This window comes from Eubalaena glacialis, chromosome 6 (genome assembly GCF_028564815.1).
Source record: "Eubalaena glacialis isolate mEubGla1 chromosome 6, mEubGla1.1.hap2.+ XY, whole genome shotgun sequence".
In the NCBI taxonomy this organism is placed as follows: Eukaryota; Metazoa; Chordata; class Mammalia; order Artiodactyla; family Balaenidae; genus Eubalaena; species Eubalaena glacialis.
Genome location: NC_083721.1, coordinates 50018134 through 50034617, shown reverse-complemented (window position 1 = coordinate 50034617; position 16484 = coordinate 50018134). Strand labels below are relative to the sequence as shown.

The window sequence follows — 16484 nt, the reverse complement described above, 5'->3', positions numbered from 1 at the left end:
CCATCCTCTTTACCTGGTTACACTTAGATTTATTTATCTATTTATTACAGTTAATTTGGTGCAAGTAGTTGTGGGAAGTAAAATTTGAGAGTAAAATTGTTAATTCTTAAAAGACGTTGATATTTATGTGAGCTATCCCTCTGGAGAGGATTTCTTTTTCTGCTGACTTCCCTTTTGGAGCTGTCCTTTCTGAAAAGTAATTGTTAATGTATAGTAAAAACCATTCTCAGATCTAATATTAACTAGCTGTTCTCCAGTATTCATCTGGTTTTAAGAGATGAATATTAATTTTTAAGAATGATTCTTTTCTTAATAGTGCATATTTAATTTTCTCACATAGATTCTCAGAAATAGAACAATCAGTTGGCTTAAAGGGATTCGGAATTCTTTGTGACATTTATGTGCATGCAGTTGCCATTTCATTAGGAGGGTTGCTAACTGGAACTTGAATGACTGGAAGTGACATTTATGGTCGTGAGAATTTCATAAGTACCCAAAGGTAAAATTTTGATTAATAAAACAGGAAGAATTCTAAGTTAGAGGTATAAGGAAGGCGGTAGCAGTAGAGAGAGAAAACAAGACATGAAGTTTCAAGTTTCCTCTGTGAGACTGCACTAAGTTTTCCTAAACTTTCTCCTGAACAAGGAAGAACTATGAAGGGTTGCATAGTGTATTGCTCAAAACTCTTTTAGTTGCAAGTAGCAGAAACCCAATTCCAGCTGGTTTAAGCTAAACAAAAAAACAAGCATTTGTGGACTCACATAACTGACAACTGTAGGAGTTGGATGGCTTCTGGCATGGCTGTATCTGTTTTAGGCACTGGTTCTCAAGGTATGGTCTGGGAACCTCTGGGTTCCCTGAGTCCCTTTTGGGTCTGTGAGCTTACACCATTTTTCATAATTTTAAGGCATTGTTTGCCTTTCCCTCTTAATCTTCTACCTGTGTACAGGACAGTTTTCCAGAGGCTACATGACATGTATCACAACAAATTGAATGCAGAAGCATATAGAGGAAATCATCTGTCTTTTATTAAGTCAGATGTTAAAGAGAGTTGCAAAAAGTAAAATAATGCCATTCTTCTCAATGTTTTGAGACTAAAGTTATTTAAAAAATATTTTAGTTACGTTAACATGCATTGCGTTTATTGTTTTTAAATGAGTTAATAAAGAAAAATTCTGTAAGTAGAAGAACCACAAAAACTGATTACCCTACTTTTCTGGAATGTGGCCGTGAATCAGGAATCAAGCATAAAACACCTCTAAGCATGAGAGGAGAAATCACATGGTTTGTATGTTAAAGTTCACTCATGAGAAGCTTCTGAAGGCTTTCTTCCTATTGTATTGAATCTATGTGTTTAAGTTATTTATTACCCCAATAAAGATGAATATCTTATTTCCAGGTTTCCAGCATATCAAAGCAGTGAATTAGATGGGGACACAGATAAAAAATTATTGGCACCAGAGACAGGTCTAGTGACAGTTGAATGAAATAATAAAGTGCATGGGTCATTCAAGGGAGAATGACCATTAGAAATGTTTAACAACAACAACAAAAGTATAACAGATATATTAGAGTCATAGATCACAACTTCCAAATGAATTTTTGAATTAAAACAGAAAAGTTGATGTAAATTTCAAGTTATCAACCGTTCAGGCAACAACCTTGGAGATCTGTGTTCATTCTCATTTGCAGTTAAGGATAGATAATTTTTTATAGTACTTAGGTACTAAACAGCGCGCTAAGAATTTTACAAACGTTATAATTCTTTCGAAAACCTTCTGAGGTGGTTATTATTATTTCTGATATACAGATGAGGAACCTGGAATTTAGGGAGGGTAAACAACTGTTAGCAATACAAGAAGCAGAGCCAGGATTCAAAATCTGGTCTTTCTGATTACAAAACATATAATTTTAATCTTTTTTACTGTCATAGGATGTTAGTGAGCCTTACTTGGAAAAAAGGTTTCATGGACAAATAAATGGGACAACTGTAGTTATAAGAAAATATTATTTACTGCAGGATTTTTCAGAGCTTTTGCTATGCTACTGTACATCTGCCTCTCCAAGAGATTGACTGAACATGCAGTGTTTTTCAAACTTGCTTGATTGTGAAACTCTTCCCTCCTCCCCCAGTTTCAGCTTGAGGATCTAGTGTCCCATGATGATACACCTTTCTTTTTGCAGTAGGTCTAGGTGATGGCTGCATATTATGCAGTGTCTGATGAACCATAATTGAAGTTCAAAACCAGAATCTACAATTAATCATGGTAAAACTACTTTATTTGCAGTGATGTTAGCTGAAGCCATTGGAATGGATAGAATTACCCACAGAAAGAGTATGGAGTGAGAAAAGTCTTGAATCACATATATTTAATTTCAAAGTAAGGAGGTGAGCAGTTAGGCAGATTAGAAGGAGTTTGATAGGTTTGGGAAGCAAGGGAGAGTGAATGCAATGTAAATCAGAGAGTTAAAGCAGTATGAGGATGCTGGATTTGGCAATTAGTAGGTCGCTTTTTTTTTTACCACTGATTTTAGTAGAGCAGTAGGGACAGAAGCCAGATTTCAAGAGGCTAAATGAATGAGTGGTGGTGAGGAAACAGAAGATGAGATGTGAAGGAAAGATTTTGGAACAAGCTTGAGTATGAAATTTGGTAGAAAGGATTATTTAAAAAAGACTATAAAAATCAGGTTTGTATGGCATGGGAAAGGGTTCAGTGGAGAGAGAACGATATCAGGTAGGAGATAATTGATAGGGTGAGGTCTTAGAAGAAATGGGGGAGGATAGACTCAGGACAGTTTGTTAAATAAGACTTGCATAAAGGTGAGAAGATGGATAAAGATATAGATAAATTTTGAGAAGTTAAGGATATTGCAATCATGGCTTCTAAGTGAAATAGGCAAGATCATCTTTTGAGAAAGAGGGACTTTCAAGAGGTATTGGGAGCTCAAAATAGAGTAGGAGGTCAATTAGGGATGAATAAAAGAGCTGTTAAATAATTTTGAAAAACTATTTGTTAAAACACGTGTGAGTCTGTAGATAGTACCAGTTGTGGTTACTACAATTATGTGACTATCTTTAGCAGTGCTAATCAGTCTAGGAGCAAGAATTTGGGGGGAATAAAAGAATTTAGTTTTGCTTAGGGTTAAAGGGTATTATACGATGTGGGGGTAAAAAATGGGATCAGTGCGAGTGAGGAAATGGAAGGGTTAAAGGACAGTATGTTGTAGAATGAGAGGTTCACATTTGTGAGCTTGAGAAGTGTAACCCTGTTAAATCCATTTGTGAATGCATGTTGTTGAAATGGGAATGTGATGTGAAGAAGTTTGTTGGACTAGAGTAAATTAAGATGAGTCCATTGTATTGAGTGATTTGATTTATGAAAATTTTAGAGCTTCGGTATGATGGTAGGTTTTAATGATAGAGAGGAAAACGATGAATCAAGTATCAGAATATTCTAGGAATGTTGGAGAGGGTCTTGGGTTAGTACATGGCAATTACAATATGGGTGAGGTAATAATACATACAAGTTTTGGGAATTTTAAAGGAGGAATTATTGCAATAAGGATGAATATTAATTGGAAGTGGTGGCTGGGGCAGGAGGTTGTTAATCCCTTCCCCTGTTTTTGTAAGTGGGAGAAGACTCTTCTTGAGAGAGTCTTAAAAAAATAGTGTAGTAAATAAAAAGATGTATGATGTATAATTTATGTAATAAAAAGGATTCAGTTAAACTAAGGTGGAGGAAATGTTCAAGGAGAAGATTCAGAATTTAAGGAAATTGTATTGACTTTGGAAAGGAATTTGGTGGGCTGGGGAAGAGCTAGAGAAGAGTGTAGATGAAAACTATACCTCAATAAAAAGGAAAACAAAACAGAGAATATTAAAAAGACATGTACTCAAGGGTCAAATTAAAAAAAAAAGAATGTAGTGGAAAGGGTAGAGTGGCATTACCTAAGAGATGAGAGAATAGCAGGGTAATAAGCTGTAGGGATTGAAATCTAGGGTAGTGAATGTGATTCCCAGGCCTGGTGATAGAAGGCAGAGGATTGGAAAGTAGATTAGAGGGGGGATATGGTAACACAGGGAGTGGGTTATGTATAGGACTGAGTAGCTCTAAAGATTCAGACTGGAACTTTGCTGTGATGGTGCTGTCTCAAACCTGCCTCTCAGATGTATAACTCTAATGTGAGTCTTCAATAATTTAGGAGGCTGGCTAATGTGAGCTGCTTCATCACGTGTACCTATATTGATAACTCACTTCTTGGCTGCACTTAGCATTGCACTGTCCTTCCACCCATTTCTCCCTGTCTAAAACTTGTTATCTAAAACTTACTTCAAAGCCCAGTTCAATTGTGCCTTTTCAAGAACTATCTCCTAATTAACTCAAACTTAAACAATATTCCTATTTTTGAACTTCCATGGGTGTTTGCACCTCTTATTTGATGTTCACCAGATTCCATCATATATTCTAGCTTGCTGAATTGTTTAGTCTCTGCTGTTACACTGTTAACTATGTGACAAGGACTGTCTTATTCATTTCCTATCCCCATAGCATCCAGCATGCCTAGAGTGTTCTGGTTAAGAATTCCACCTCTGGAATCAGACCAGTGATGGATTAACATGGTGACCTTGGGCAAGTTATTTGGATTTTTCAAACCTAAATTCTTCATCTATAAAATGGAGATAATGCCATTACTGAACTCACAAAACTTTTGTAAGATTAAATAAAATAATTTGTGTAAAGTACTTAGCATAGTGCCTGGCAATGGTAATTACTGTTATTTAAAATAAATGTTTATGTAATACATGAATGAATGGTTCCACAAGCTCCTTGGGAAAAAGTCATGCTTTCTGATTATTAGACATATATATATAATGGGAATAATCAGAGCGATTTTTCTGTATGCTAATGTAAATACATTAAGCTTTCTTAAAGAGGGGTATTTTAGTATAAAATATTGTAATAATAATATTTGTTTTGCAGTATCTGCCAGACATACTCTAAATACTTTAATATAGACGATCTCCCTTTATTTTGAAATATAGTTGATTTATTGTGTTAGTTTCAGGTGTACAGCAAAGTGATTCAGCTATATATATGTTTTTCAGATTATTTTCCATTATAGATATTACAAGATATTGAATATTGTTCCCTGTTTTATACAGTAAATCCTTGTTGCTTATCTATTTTATGTGTAGTAGTTTGTATCTGTTAATCTCGTACTTGTAATTTATCGTTCCGCCCACTCTCTTTCCCCTTTGGTAACCATAAGTTTGTTTTCTATGTCTGTGAGTCTGTTTCTGTTTTGTATTCAGATTCATTTGTATTAATTTTTACATTCTGCATACAAGTGATATCATATAATATTTATCTTTTTCTGACTTATTTCACTTAATATGATATTCTCTAGGTCCATTCATGTTGCTGCAAATGGCAATATTTCATTCTTTTTTATGGCTGAGTAATATTCCATTATATGTATATATATGTGTGTGTGTGTGTGTGTGTGTGTGTGTGTGTGTACACACACCGCATCTCCTTTATCCAGTCATCTGTTGATGGACACTTAGGTTGCTTCCATGTCTTGGCTATTATAAATAGTGCTGCTATGAACATTGGGGTGCATGTATCTTTTTGAATTAGAGTTTTCGTCTTTTCTGGATATATGCCCAGGAGTGGGATTGCTGAATCACGGTAGTTCTATTTTTTGTTTGTTTGTTTTTTAATTTAATTTATTTATTGTATTATTTTTGGCTGCGTTGGGTCTTTGTTGCTGCGCACGGGCTTTCTCTAGTTGCCGTGAGCGGGGGTTACTCTTCGTTGCAGTGCGTGGGCTTCTCATTGCAGTGGCTTCTCTTGTTGCAGAGCACGGGCTCTAGGCGCGTGAGCTTCAGTAGTTGTGGCACGCAGGCTTCAGTAGTTGTGGCTCGCGGGCCCTAAAGCGCAGGCTCAGTAGCTGTGGCGCATGGGCTTAGTTGCTCCATAGCATGTGCGATCTTCCTGGACCAGGGCTCGAACCCGTGTCCCCTGCATTGGCAGGTGGATTCTTAACCACTGCGCCACCAGGGAAGCCCCTCTATTTTTTGTTTTTATTTTTTAATTATTTAAAAAAATATTTATTTTATTTATTTATTTTGGCTGTGTTGGGTCTTAGTTGCAGCATGTGGGGTCTTTGTTGTGGTGCTCAGGCTTCTCTTCTCTCTAGTTGTGGTGTGCGGGTTCCAGAGCGCGTGGACTCTGTAGTTTGTGACTCTCGTTGAGGCATGCGAGCTCAGTAGATGTGGCCCTGTGGCATGTGGGATCTTATTTCCCCAACCAGGGATCGAACCCATCTCCCCTCCATTGGAAGGAGGATTCTTTACCACTGGACCACCAGGGAAGTCCCCATTTTTTGTTTTTAAAGGAACCCCCATACTGTTTTCCATAGTGGCGGTACCAACTTACATTCCCACCAACAGTGTAGGAGGGTTCCCTTTTCTCCACACCCTCTCCAGCATTTATTATTTGTAGACTTTTCCATGATAGTTATTCTGACTGGTGTGAGGTGATAACTCATTGTGGTTTTGATTTCCATTTCTCTATTAATTAGCGACATTGAGCATCTTTTCATGTGCCTTTTGGCCATCTGCATGTCTTCTTTGGAGAAATGTCTTCTTAGGTCTTCTGCCCATTTTTTGATTGGGTGGTTTTGTTTTATTTTGTTTTGTTTTTTTTATATGGAGTTGTATGAGCTGTTTGTATATTTTGGAAATTAAGCTCTTGTCAGTCACATCGTTTGCAAATATTTTCTCCCATTCTGTAGGTTGTCTTTTCGTTTTGTTGATGGTTTCCTTTGCTGTGCAAAAGCTTTTAAGTTTGATTAGGTCCCATTTGTTTATTTTTGCTTTTATTTCTTTTGGGAGACTAGACTATGTCACTTTAATCTTAGCAATTGAAAAGCTGGATATTCTCCCCTTTTTAGAGATGAGACACTGAGTCTCAGAGAAGTCACAGCTAGTAAGCCAAGATATAAATTTAGGTTGTTGGACTTTAATATTTTTACTCTAGAGCACTGTGCTATACCAGACAGTCACAAGCAGCGGTGCATCATTTATTAAAATGCTCCATTACCAACCTAGTATGAGATGGAGCAACTCAGTTATAAAACCCCTAAAATTTTGGGAAGTCACAATAGTAGTAACTAAAAGAAATGTGCAAAAACATTCTGCAAAGTAGGATAGAAGCTTTTTTTTTTTTTTTTTAAATTTTACACTTTATTTATTTATTTTTGGCTGTGTTGGGTCTTCGTTTCTGTGCGTGGGCTTTCTTTAGTTGCGGCGAGTGGGGGCCACTCTTCATCGCGGTGCGCGGGCCTCTCTTGTTGCGGAGCACAGGCTCCAGATGCGCAGGCTCAGTAGTTGTGGCTCATGGGCCTAGTTGCTCCGCGGCATGTGGGATCTTCCCAGACCAGGGCTCGAACCCGTGTCCCCTGCATTGGCAGGCAGATTCTCAACCACTGCGCCACCAGGGAAGCCCAGATAGAAGCATTTTTAACTCAATGAGTCTGTCTGTGATTTAAGCAACTGATATTCCTTTTTAAAAAATACATATGTTTTATTAAATTGAAAGTTGACTAGAAAGTGAATTTATATAAGAAAGGTTTTCTTACCATTTATCTAAATGTTATATATTTTTGGTAGTCTGAGAAATGCTACTTTATTGAAAATTATTTAAATCTATCGAAAGCTTAAGTATAGAAGTTAAAATAATTTTTACATCAGTGATTGCTCGAGGAAATGCATGTGGTGAAATACATGTTATTTTCATGAAATGAGAGAAATTATTTCAGCTATATAGATTTCTGGATAAGCTATAGCCCATTCGTTATAACTGTTATTTTAAAGGTTTTTTATTTTTTAAGTTGAGATATTACATACGGCACAGTGCAATATCTTTAGTTTCATGATTTTTTATACTTGTATATATACACTTGTATAACTATCACCTAGATCAAGTTACGGAACATTTCCAGCATCTCAGAAGGCTAACTTATATCCCATCCCAGTCAGTCCGTAGTTTTTCCCTGCTCGGGTATTTGCACTATCCTAACTAGTATCAACATAGATTTGTTTTACCTGTTCCTAAATTCCACATAAATAGAATCATACATTCTTCTGCATCTGTTTTGCTCTGAACGTAATGTCTGTGAGATGTATCCGTGTTGTGCACAGCAGTAATTCATTCTTTTTTACTACTATGTAGTTTTCAATTAGCAATAATTGCACCTCGGATAAACCTCATTGGCTACGATACTGCCACTGTCCAAAGCTTGTAGTTTTCTATTGTATGAAAAGGTTTATCCATGCTCCTGTGATGGACATTTGGATTGTTTTTAGTTTTTGGCTATTAAGAACAAAGATAACTTAACATTCTTATACATGTCTTTTGGTGGACACAGGCACTCATTTCTCTTGATTAAATATCTAGAAATGTAATTGTTGGACATTGAGTAGGCAGGTGTCTAACTTTAGTAGATACTGACTGGCAAAGTAGATGTATTCATTTACACTCCCACCAGCAGTATATGAGACTTCTAGTCTCTTACCAATACTTGGTATTGTCATTCTTTTTAATTTTACCCTTTCCAAGGGCTGTATAATGGTATTCTCTTGCCATTTTAGTTTGCACTTCCCTAGTAATAATGAAATTGAGCATATTTTCATATGTTTATTGGCCATTTGGACATTCTTTTTTATGGAGTACCTATTCAAGGCTTTTTCCCATTTTGAAGATTGGGTTGTCTTGCCTTTGCTTTATAAGAGTTCTTTATGTGTTCTGGTTATGAGTCCTTTGACAGATATATGTATTATACAGTATTATTAACTATAGTCACCATGCTGTACATAGATACATGAATTATAAATAATCTTCCAGTCTGTGGTTTGCCTTCTCACTCAATGATGAGGTTTGGTGAACAGAAATTTTTAATTTTAATGAAGTTGAGTTTATTAATCCTTTCCTTTATGGATTAGTACTACTTGAGTCTTGTTTGAGAGATCCTTGCCAACCCCAAGGTCATGAAGATATTCCCCTCATTTTTATTCTAGAAGCTTTATTTGTCTTTGACATTTAAATCTATGATCAATTTAAAAATAATTTTTGGTATAGCGTGATGTTTATTACTTATTTGTTTACCTTGTTTGGTTATCAAATTGTGTCAGCATTACTCATGGAAAAGATCATCCCTTTTCCACTGAATTGCAGTGGTGTGTTTGTCATAAATAGATGATAACATTTGTGTGGGTCTCTACCATTCATTTTTATTACGAAATTTGTGAGAAATTTCAGTGAATTGTAAGTTCCAGGAAGACTTAAGCTGTGTTTAATTTGCTCACTACACTATACCCACTGGCTAGCACAGTGCCAGACACATGATAGACATTCAGTAATTATTTGCTGACTGAATGAAAGAATCATAAAAGAAAATCCCATAGAAGTCTGAAAAATGTTGGTGAGGAAAGACTTAAGCTGTTCTCTGTTGCATAAATGCTTAGATATGTAGCCCTCACCTTCTGTTCTCCTCCCCTGTGGCCCCCCACCCCCCATTATAAGAATTTATCTGGTCTTATAGTTCAACCAACATAAATCGAAGACCTACTGGATACTAGGATTTTTGCCAAGGAATTTCTTATTGAGTTCTTAGAACCAACTTTCTTTCTTTTTTCAATTGTCATCATATGTATATTGTTTAATTGAGAAATTTTGTGAGAATCTGCTACTCTTTGATTATTTTTGACCTTTAGTCCTTCAGGTTCTGTAAAATGTATCAATGTAAATTGTAAATGTAACAAGAAGTTAATTTGAAACAAAAGATAACTGAAAAGATTTATTCTGTTATGTTATCTCATTTAATGTTAAATGATAATTTTTACCATGTCTTTGTAGAAATTGTCACAGAAGGGAAAAGGAAAAAGCCTTCATCTTTGGAGTTACATAAGGTATGTATTAGTTTTGCTCTTAACCTTTGCATTATCTTTAGAGTTGATAATATTGAAAGTATTTTGGTATTTGTCTTTTTAATAAAATTTTAAAGAAAATACTGTAAATCCATAATTAATCAGTGTTTTTGGGGGAATGGTATATCCTAATTAACCAAGGGTTAGCTAGGAAACCCTTTCTGGGACCAGCCTTGTTTATATCATTGTAAAATTTTCCAGTATACTTTCCAAGTCTTATTTTAGATTTATATAGAACAGCACTCATTTCTTTGATGACTGACTATATTGGAGCACCTGAGGTTCATTCATTTATGATACTGTAGCTGTTGAAGAGCTGTATTCAAGTCATGTGCTGAAATTTACTGTTTGGAATATGTATGTCCTTTTAAACATACTTTTTTCTTCATTTATTTATTTCTTTTATATAAGCCAAGAGTAGCAAAACAAGTAAAATGAAGTTTCTATCTACATAGGAGGTGTTTAAAAAAATTTAATCTGTGTTTTTAGAAAGATAATCTTTTTTTCCTATAGAATTTTGTGATTTAAATGCCATAATACCTTGATTTGCATTATAATAATTTATTAGAGACTTTTCTCTGAAACATTCTAATTATACACAGAGGACTTTAATTTGGTGTATTTTTTGGAACAAAGAGGGAGAAGAAGAAATCATAAAGGAGGGCTGTGAGAGGAATCAAGAGTACCTTACAAGACCACACAGAGAGCATGCTTTGGATACTCTTTTTCTACCTTGGCTTACTTCAGACTTGTGGGGTGTGGTTTCTTCATTTAAAATTCTGGGAATTCCCTGGTGGCGCAGTGGTTAAGAATCCACCTGCCAATGCAGGGGACATGGGTTCTATCCCTGGTCCGGGAAGATCCCACATGCCACAGAACAACTAAGCCCGTGCGCCAGAGCTACTGAGCCTGCACTCTAGAGCCTGTGGGCCACAACTACTGAAGCCCGCGCTCCTAGATCCCGTGTTCCGCAACAAGAGAAGCCACCGCCATGAGAAGCCCACACACCACAGTAAAGAATAGCCCCCACTCGCCGCAACTAGAGAAAGCCCACGCGCAGCAATGAAGACCCAACACACCCCCCGCCAAAAATAAATAAATAAAGAAAGAAAAAAAAGAAAAAATTCTGGATTTAGGGAATTCCCAGGCGGTTCAGTGGTTAGGACTCCACGCTTTCACTGCTGTGGGCCTGGGTTCGATCCCTTGTCGGGGAACTAAGATCCCACAAGCCGTGCCATGCAGCCAAAAAAATTCTGGATTTAGCTTAAGTGAGGTAGATGAGGGAGTTAAAAAAGAAATTTTACATTGCTATTATACCCAGTTTTATTACTTATTTATGTATTTGATTTTTAAGAATTTTTATTGGAGTATAGTTGATTTACAAGGTTGTGTTAGTTTTAGGTGTACAGCAAATGAATCAGTTATACATATATCCACTCTTTTTTAGATTCTTTTCCTGTATAGGTCATTACAGAGTATGGAGTAGAGTTCCCTGTGCTATACAGGGAAGTTATTGGTTATCTATTTTATGTGTAGTAGTGTGTATATGACAATCCCAGTCTCTCAGTTTATCCCTCCCCCCACCCCTTTCTCTTCTAGTAACCATAAGTTTGTTTTCTACATCTGTGTGGCAAGCAGGGGCCACTCTTCATCGCGGTGCACGGGCCTCTCACTATCATGGCCTCTCTTGTTGCGGAGCACAGGTTCCAGACGTGCAGGCTCAGTAGTTGTGGCTCACGGGCCTAGTTGCTCCGTGGCATGTGGGATCCTCCCAGACCAGGGCTCGAACCCGTGTCCCCTGCATTAGCAGGCAGACTCTCAACCACTGTGCCACCAGGGAAGCCCTGTACCAGTTTTTAGGTGCCACATATAAGCAATATCATATGATATTTGTCTTTCTCTGTCTGACTTACTTTACTTAGTGTGACAATCTCTAGGTCCATCTGTGTTGCTGCAAATGGCATTATTTTCTTTTTTATGGCTGAGTAATATTCCATTGTATATATGTACCATATTTTCTTTATCCATTCCTCTGTCGATGGACACTTAGGTTGCTTCCATGTCCTGGCTATTGTAAATAGAGCTGCAATGAACATTGTGGTACATGACTCTTTCTGAATTATGGTTTTCTCAGGGTATATGCCCAGTAGCGGGATTGCTGGGTCATATGGTAGTTCTATTTTTAGTTTTTTAAGAAACCTGCATACTGTTCTCCTTAGTGGCTGTATCAGTTTACATTCCCACCAACAGTGCAAGAGGGTTCCCTTTTCTCCACACCCTCTCCAGCATTTATTGTTTGTAGATTTTTTGATGATGGCCATTCTGACTGGTGTGAGGTGATACCTCATTGTAGTTTTGATTTTCATTTCTCTAATAATTAGTGATGTTGAGCATCTTTTCATGTGCTTTTTGGCCATCTGTATGTCTTCTTTGGAAAAATGGGAAAAATGTACATTTAGATCTTCCTCCCATTTAAAAAATATTATTATTATTATTATTTTTATTATTTTGGCCACACCGCATGGCATGTGGGATCTTAGTTCCCTGTCCAGGGATTGAACCCCTGCCCCCTACATTGGAAGCATGGTGCCTTAACCACTGGACCGCCAGGGAAGGTCCCTGTTTGTGTTTTTGATTGGGTTGTTTGTTTTTTTGATATTGAGCTGCATTAGCTGTTTGTATATTTTGGAGATTAATCCCTTGTTGGTCACTTCATTTGCAAATATTTTCTCCCATTTTGAGGGTTGTCTTTTCGTTTTGTTTATGATTTCCTTTGCTGTGCAAAAGGTTTTAAGTTTAATTAGGTCCCATTTGTTTGTTTTTGTTTTATTTTCATTACTCTAAGAGGTGGATCCAAAAAGATATCGCTGCTATTTATGTCAAGAGTGTTCTGCCTATGTTTTCCTCTAAGAGTTTTATAGTATCTGACCTTACATTTAGGTCTTTTTTCAAAAATATTTATTTATTTATTTATTTATTTATTTATTTTTGGCTGCATTGGGTTGGTCTTCATTGCTGTGCGCAGGCTTTCTCTAGTTGTGGCAAGCGGGGGCCACTCTCCATTGCAGTGCGTGGGCTTCTCACTGCAGTGGCCTCTCTTGTTGCAGAGCACGGGCTCTAGGCGCATGGGCTTCAGTAGTTGTGGCATGCGGGCTCAGTAGTTGTGGCTCACGGGCTCTAGAGCGCAGGCTCAGGAGCTGTGGCACATGGGCTTAGTTGCTCTGCGGCAGGTGGGAGCCTCCCGGACCAGGGCTTGAACCCGTGTCCCCTGCATTGGCAGGCGGATTCTCAACCACTGCGCTACCAGAGAAGTCCCCATTTAGGTCTTTAATCCAATTTGAGTTTATTTGTGTGTATGTATACCTGGTTTTAAATACCTCTGTATTGACTGCTACTTCTTTTCTGCTTAATACCTTCAGTGAAGTGAAATGCTTTGCTTTAGGACATTGCTTTATGCATCTTGCTCTGAAACTCCACCATTAGAAATTCATAATTTGTATTATGAATTTGTATTATGAATGTACTGATTAAATACATTTCTCTTATTTTTAGTTGTACAGCAATGTTTTTTAAAACTTAATTTTCAAGTAACTTTAAATTTACAGAAATAGTACAGTTTCCATCTACCCTTCACTCAGCTTCCCCCAGTGTTAATGTCTTACACAACCATAGTACAGTTATCAATATAAAGAAATTAACATGGGTATATTTTAAGCTATAGACATTATTTGGATTTCTTCCATTTTTTCACTAATGTCATTTTTCTGTTTTAGGATCCAATTCAGGATCTCACATTGCATTGATTTCCTTAAGTCTATGACAGCTCTTGTCTTTTTTCTTTCATGACCATGACACTTTGAAAGAACACTAGGCAATATTTTGTTGAATCCCTCAGTTTGGGTTTGTCTTATGTTTCTAATCATGTGTGATTAGATTAAGGTTGTGGCTTTTTGAGAAGAATACCACAGAAGTGGTGTGCCCTTCTCAGTGTGTCCTATCAGGGGTACATAAGATGATATGTCTTATTACTGGTGATGTCAATCTTGATCACCTGGTTAAGATGGTGTCTGCATGGTTACTCCATTGTAAAGTTATTCTTTATCTTTAATAAATAGATATCTTGGGAGAGATATCTTGTGTTTTTTCCCCCCAGTTTTATTGAGGTATAATTGACATATAGCACTCCATAAGTTTAAGGTGTACAGTATAATGATTTTTCTTACATACATCATGAAATGATTACCACAGTAGGTTTAGTGAACATCCATCATCTCATATAGATACAACATTAAAGAAATAGAAAGAAATTTTTTCCCTTGTGATGAGAACTCTTTGGATTTATTCTTTTAACAACTTCTATTTATAACATACATCAGTGTTCATTATCTTTATCATGTTGTATGTTACATCCCTAGTACTTATTTATCTTACAATTGGAAGTTTGTATTGGGAGAGATATTTTGAATCTATGCAAATATACTGTTTCTTCTTAAACTTTCACCCACCGTTTTAGCGTTTAGCAGTGGATCTTGCTTGCAACAGTTAAAATACGATATTCTATTGGTGATTTTCTATTTTCTTCATTCTCTCTATATTTATTAAAATTCTTCTGGAAGGGACAGCTGTCCCTCTTGTCTCACTTATTTATTCAATTATTTACATATATCAACATGGACTTATAGGTATTTATTTTATTCTTTGTGTTATAATCTACTACTGTCATTACTGGTTTTGTTGATCAAAGTATTCCAGCTTTGGCATTGGAAGTTCTTTCAGGATGGCTCTTGTGCCCTTTTGACATGCTCCTATGTTTGTTTTTTTTTTTTTTTGAGCTCTTCCTTACTTTCTGGTACTATAAGATACTTTCCAAGGAGCTCTGGTTTTTTAAATTCAAGAATAGTATTCAGAAACCCAGGTCAGGGTGCTAGATGTGCTCATTGCTGCTGGGGTGTCATCATTTCTAGGCTCTCTCAATAGACAGGACTAGAAGAATATATGTATACTAACTCATACATATACATACATATCTGTATTTATTTCTCTATCTGCTTATCTATACATCTAAAGAAACCCCCATGAGTTCAGTACTGTTACTTCTGATTCCAATCCAATACCACAGGGCTTATTTTAGCCTGCCCTCTTTCCTTATTTATTTATTTTTTAATATTTATTTATTTGGCCGTGCCGGGTCTTAGTTGTGGCACGCGAGATATTTGTTGCGGCACGTGGGATCTTTAGTTGCAGCCTGTGAACTCTTAGTTGCGGCATGCGGGATCTAGTTCTCTGACCAGGGATCAAACCCTCGGCCCCCTGCGGAGTCTTAGCCTCTGGACCACCAGGGAAGTCCCCTTCTTTGCTTATTTTTAACTTTTCTACCTCTCAGTATCTACAGTATATTTTCTTATTTGTTCAACCATAATATGCACATAAAGTTGTGGTACTGCTCTTTAAAAATGTAGAATTTTTTAGAATATTGGCATATTAAATTCTTGTTAGCAGTTAATATTATTGCTTTTTCTCTCAAGGCAGCTAGGGAAATAAATCACTGAAAGGATTAAAGTTTTGATTGATATAGGGACAAGACTCTGATATATTTTGAGTTTAAGTGTTTTAAAAAAATATTTCTAAATCAATACTAGATTGTTGTGAAGAAATTAGAAAATTCAGTTGAACAAAGAGAATACCACCTGGACACAGTTAAAATTAACACTTAAGTGTATATCCTACTAATTTGCCTAGCTGTATATCTATCTATAATAAACAAATATTTAAATATTAATGGTTGAAAACCACAAAATACTATTTTATAATTTACTTTTTCTACCTAACTATGTATTATAAACATTTTCTGAAATCAAGTTTAAAGCATTGCTCAGTAGATACTTATTGGGTGCTTAACATGTACTGGACACTATACTAGGCATAAGTACCAGGGAAGCAGTGGTAAACATTTTCAATGACTGCATTATATTCCACTGTAGGGATGTATTACAGTTAATTTAACCACTATCCTGTCATTATATTTTTGAATTGTTTTCAATTAAAAAATTATAAATTGTACTGCAGTTATTATCCTTGTAGCTAAATCTTTGGAACATCATTATCTACTAATTATTCCTGGCCTTTTGATAGGTGCTGGAACTAGATTAACTCAAGGCTTATATCTCTGGATAGATGTAGAGTAAGAGTGTGAACACTTTGAATTCTGCTAATGGGGAGATCCATAGTCTTTGGCTTTTTAAATGAGGAGGTTGATACTGAAAACTAAAAACCAAGACTTTCATTCTTCTTTGGTAAGTCATAGCCATATCTTTGAGCAGACCCCAAACTTTCCCTAAATAATAGTTCTACATCTATGTAGTATCTGAAGAAATAAGTGATTAAGGTTCTGAAGTTCTGTATTAAGAATATGGCAGAGATCATTCCAGCTTGTAAGAAGCATATGTTAGCAATGCATAACTTGTCGATAGAATCCAGCGTATTCACCCCC

The 16484-nt window shown here is 36.4% G+C and overlaps 1 protein-coding gene and 1 pseudogene across 1 annotated transcript in view; one reads left to right on the top strand and one right to left on the bottom strand.

Moving 5' to 3' along the window:
• SENP7 (SUMO specific peptidase 7) overlaps positions 1-16484 on the top strand; it is a 148373-nt gene that overhangs the window by 1635 nt on the left and 130254 nt on the right. Inside the window, exon 2 of the mRNA XM_061194127.1 lies at positions 9924-9976. Within this exon, the coding sequence (XP_061050110.1) occupies positions 9924-9976 (53 nt within the window). The remainder of the gene's footprint in view (positions 1-9923; positions 9977-16484) is intronic.
• Positions 8231-8308, bottom strand: LOC133094191 (U4 spliceosomal RNA; annotated as a pseudogene).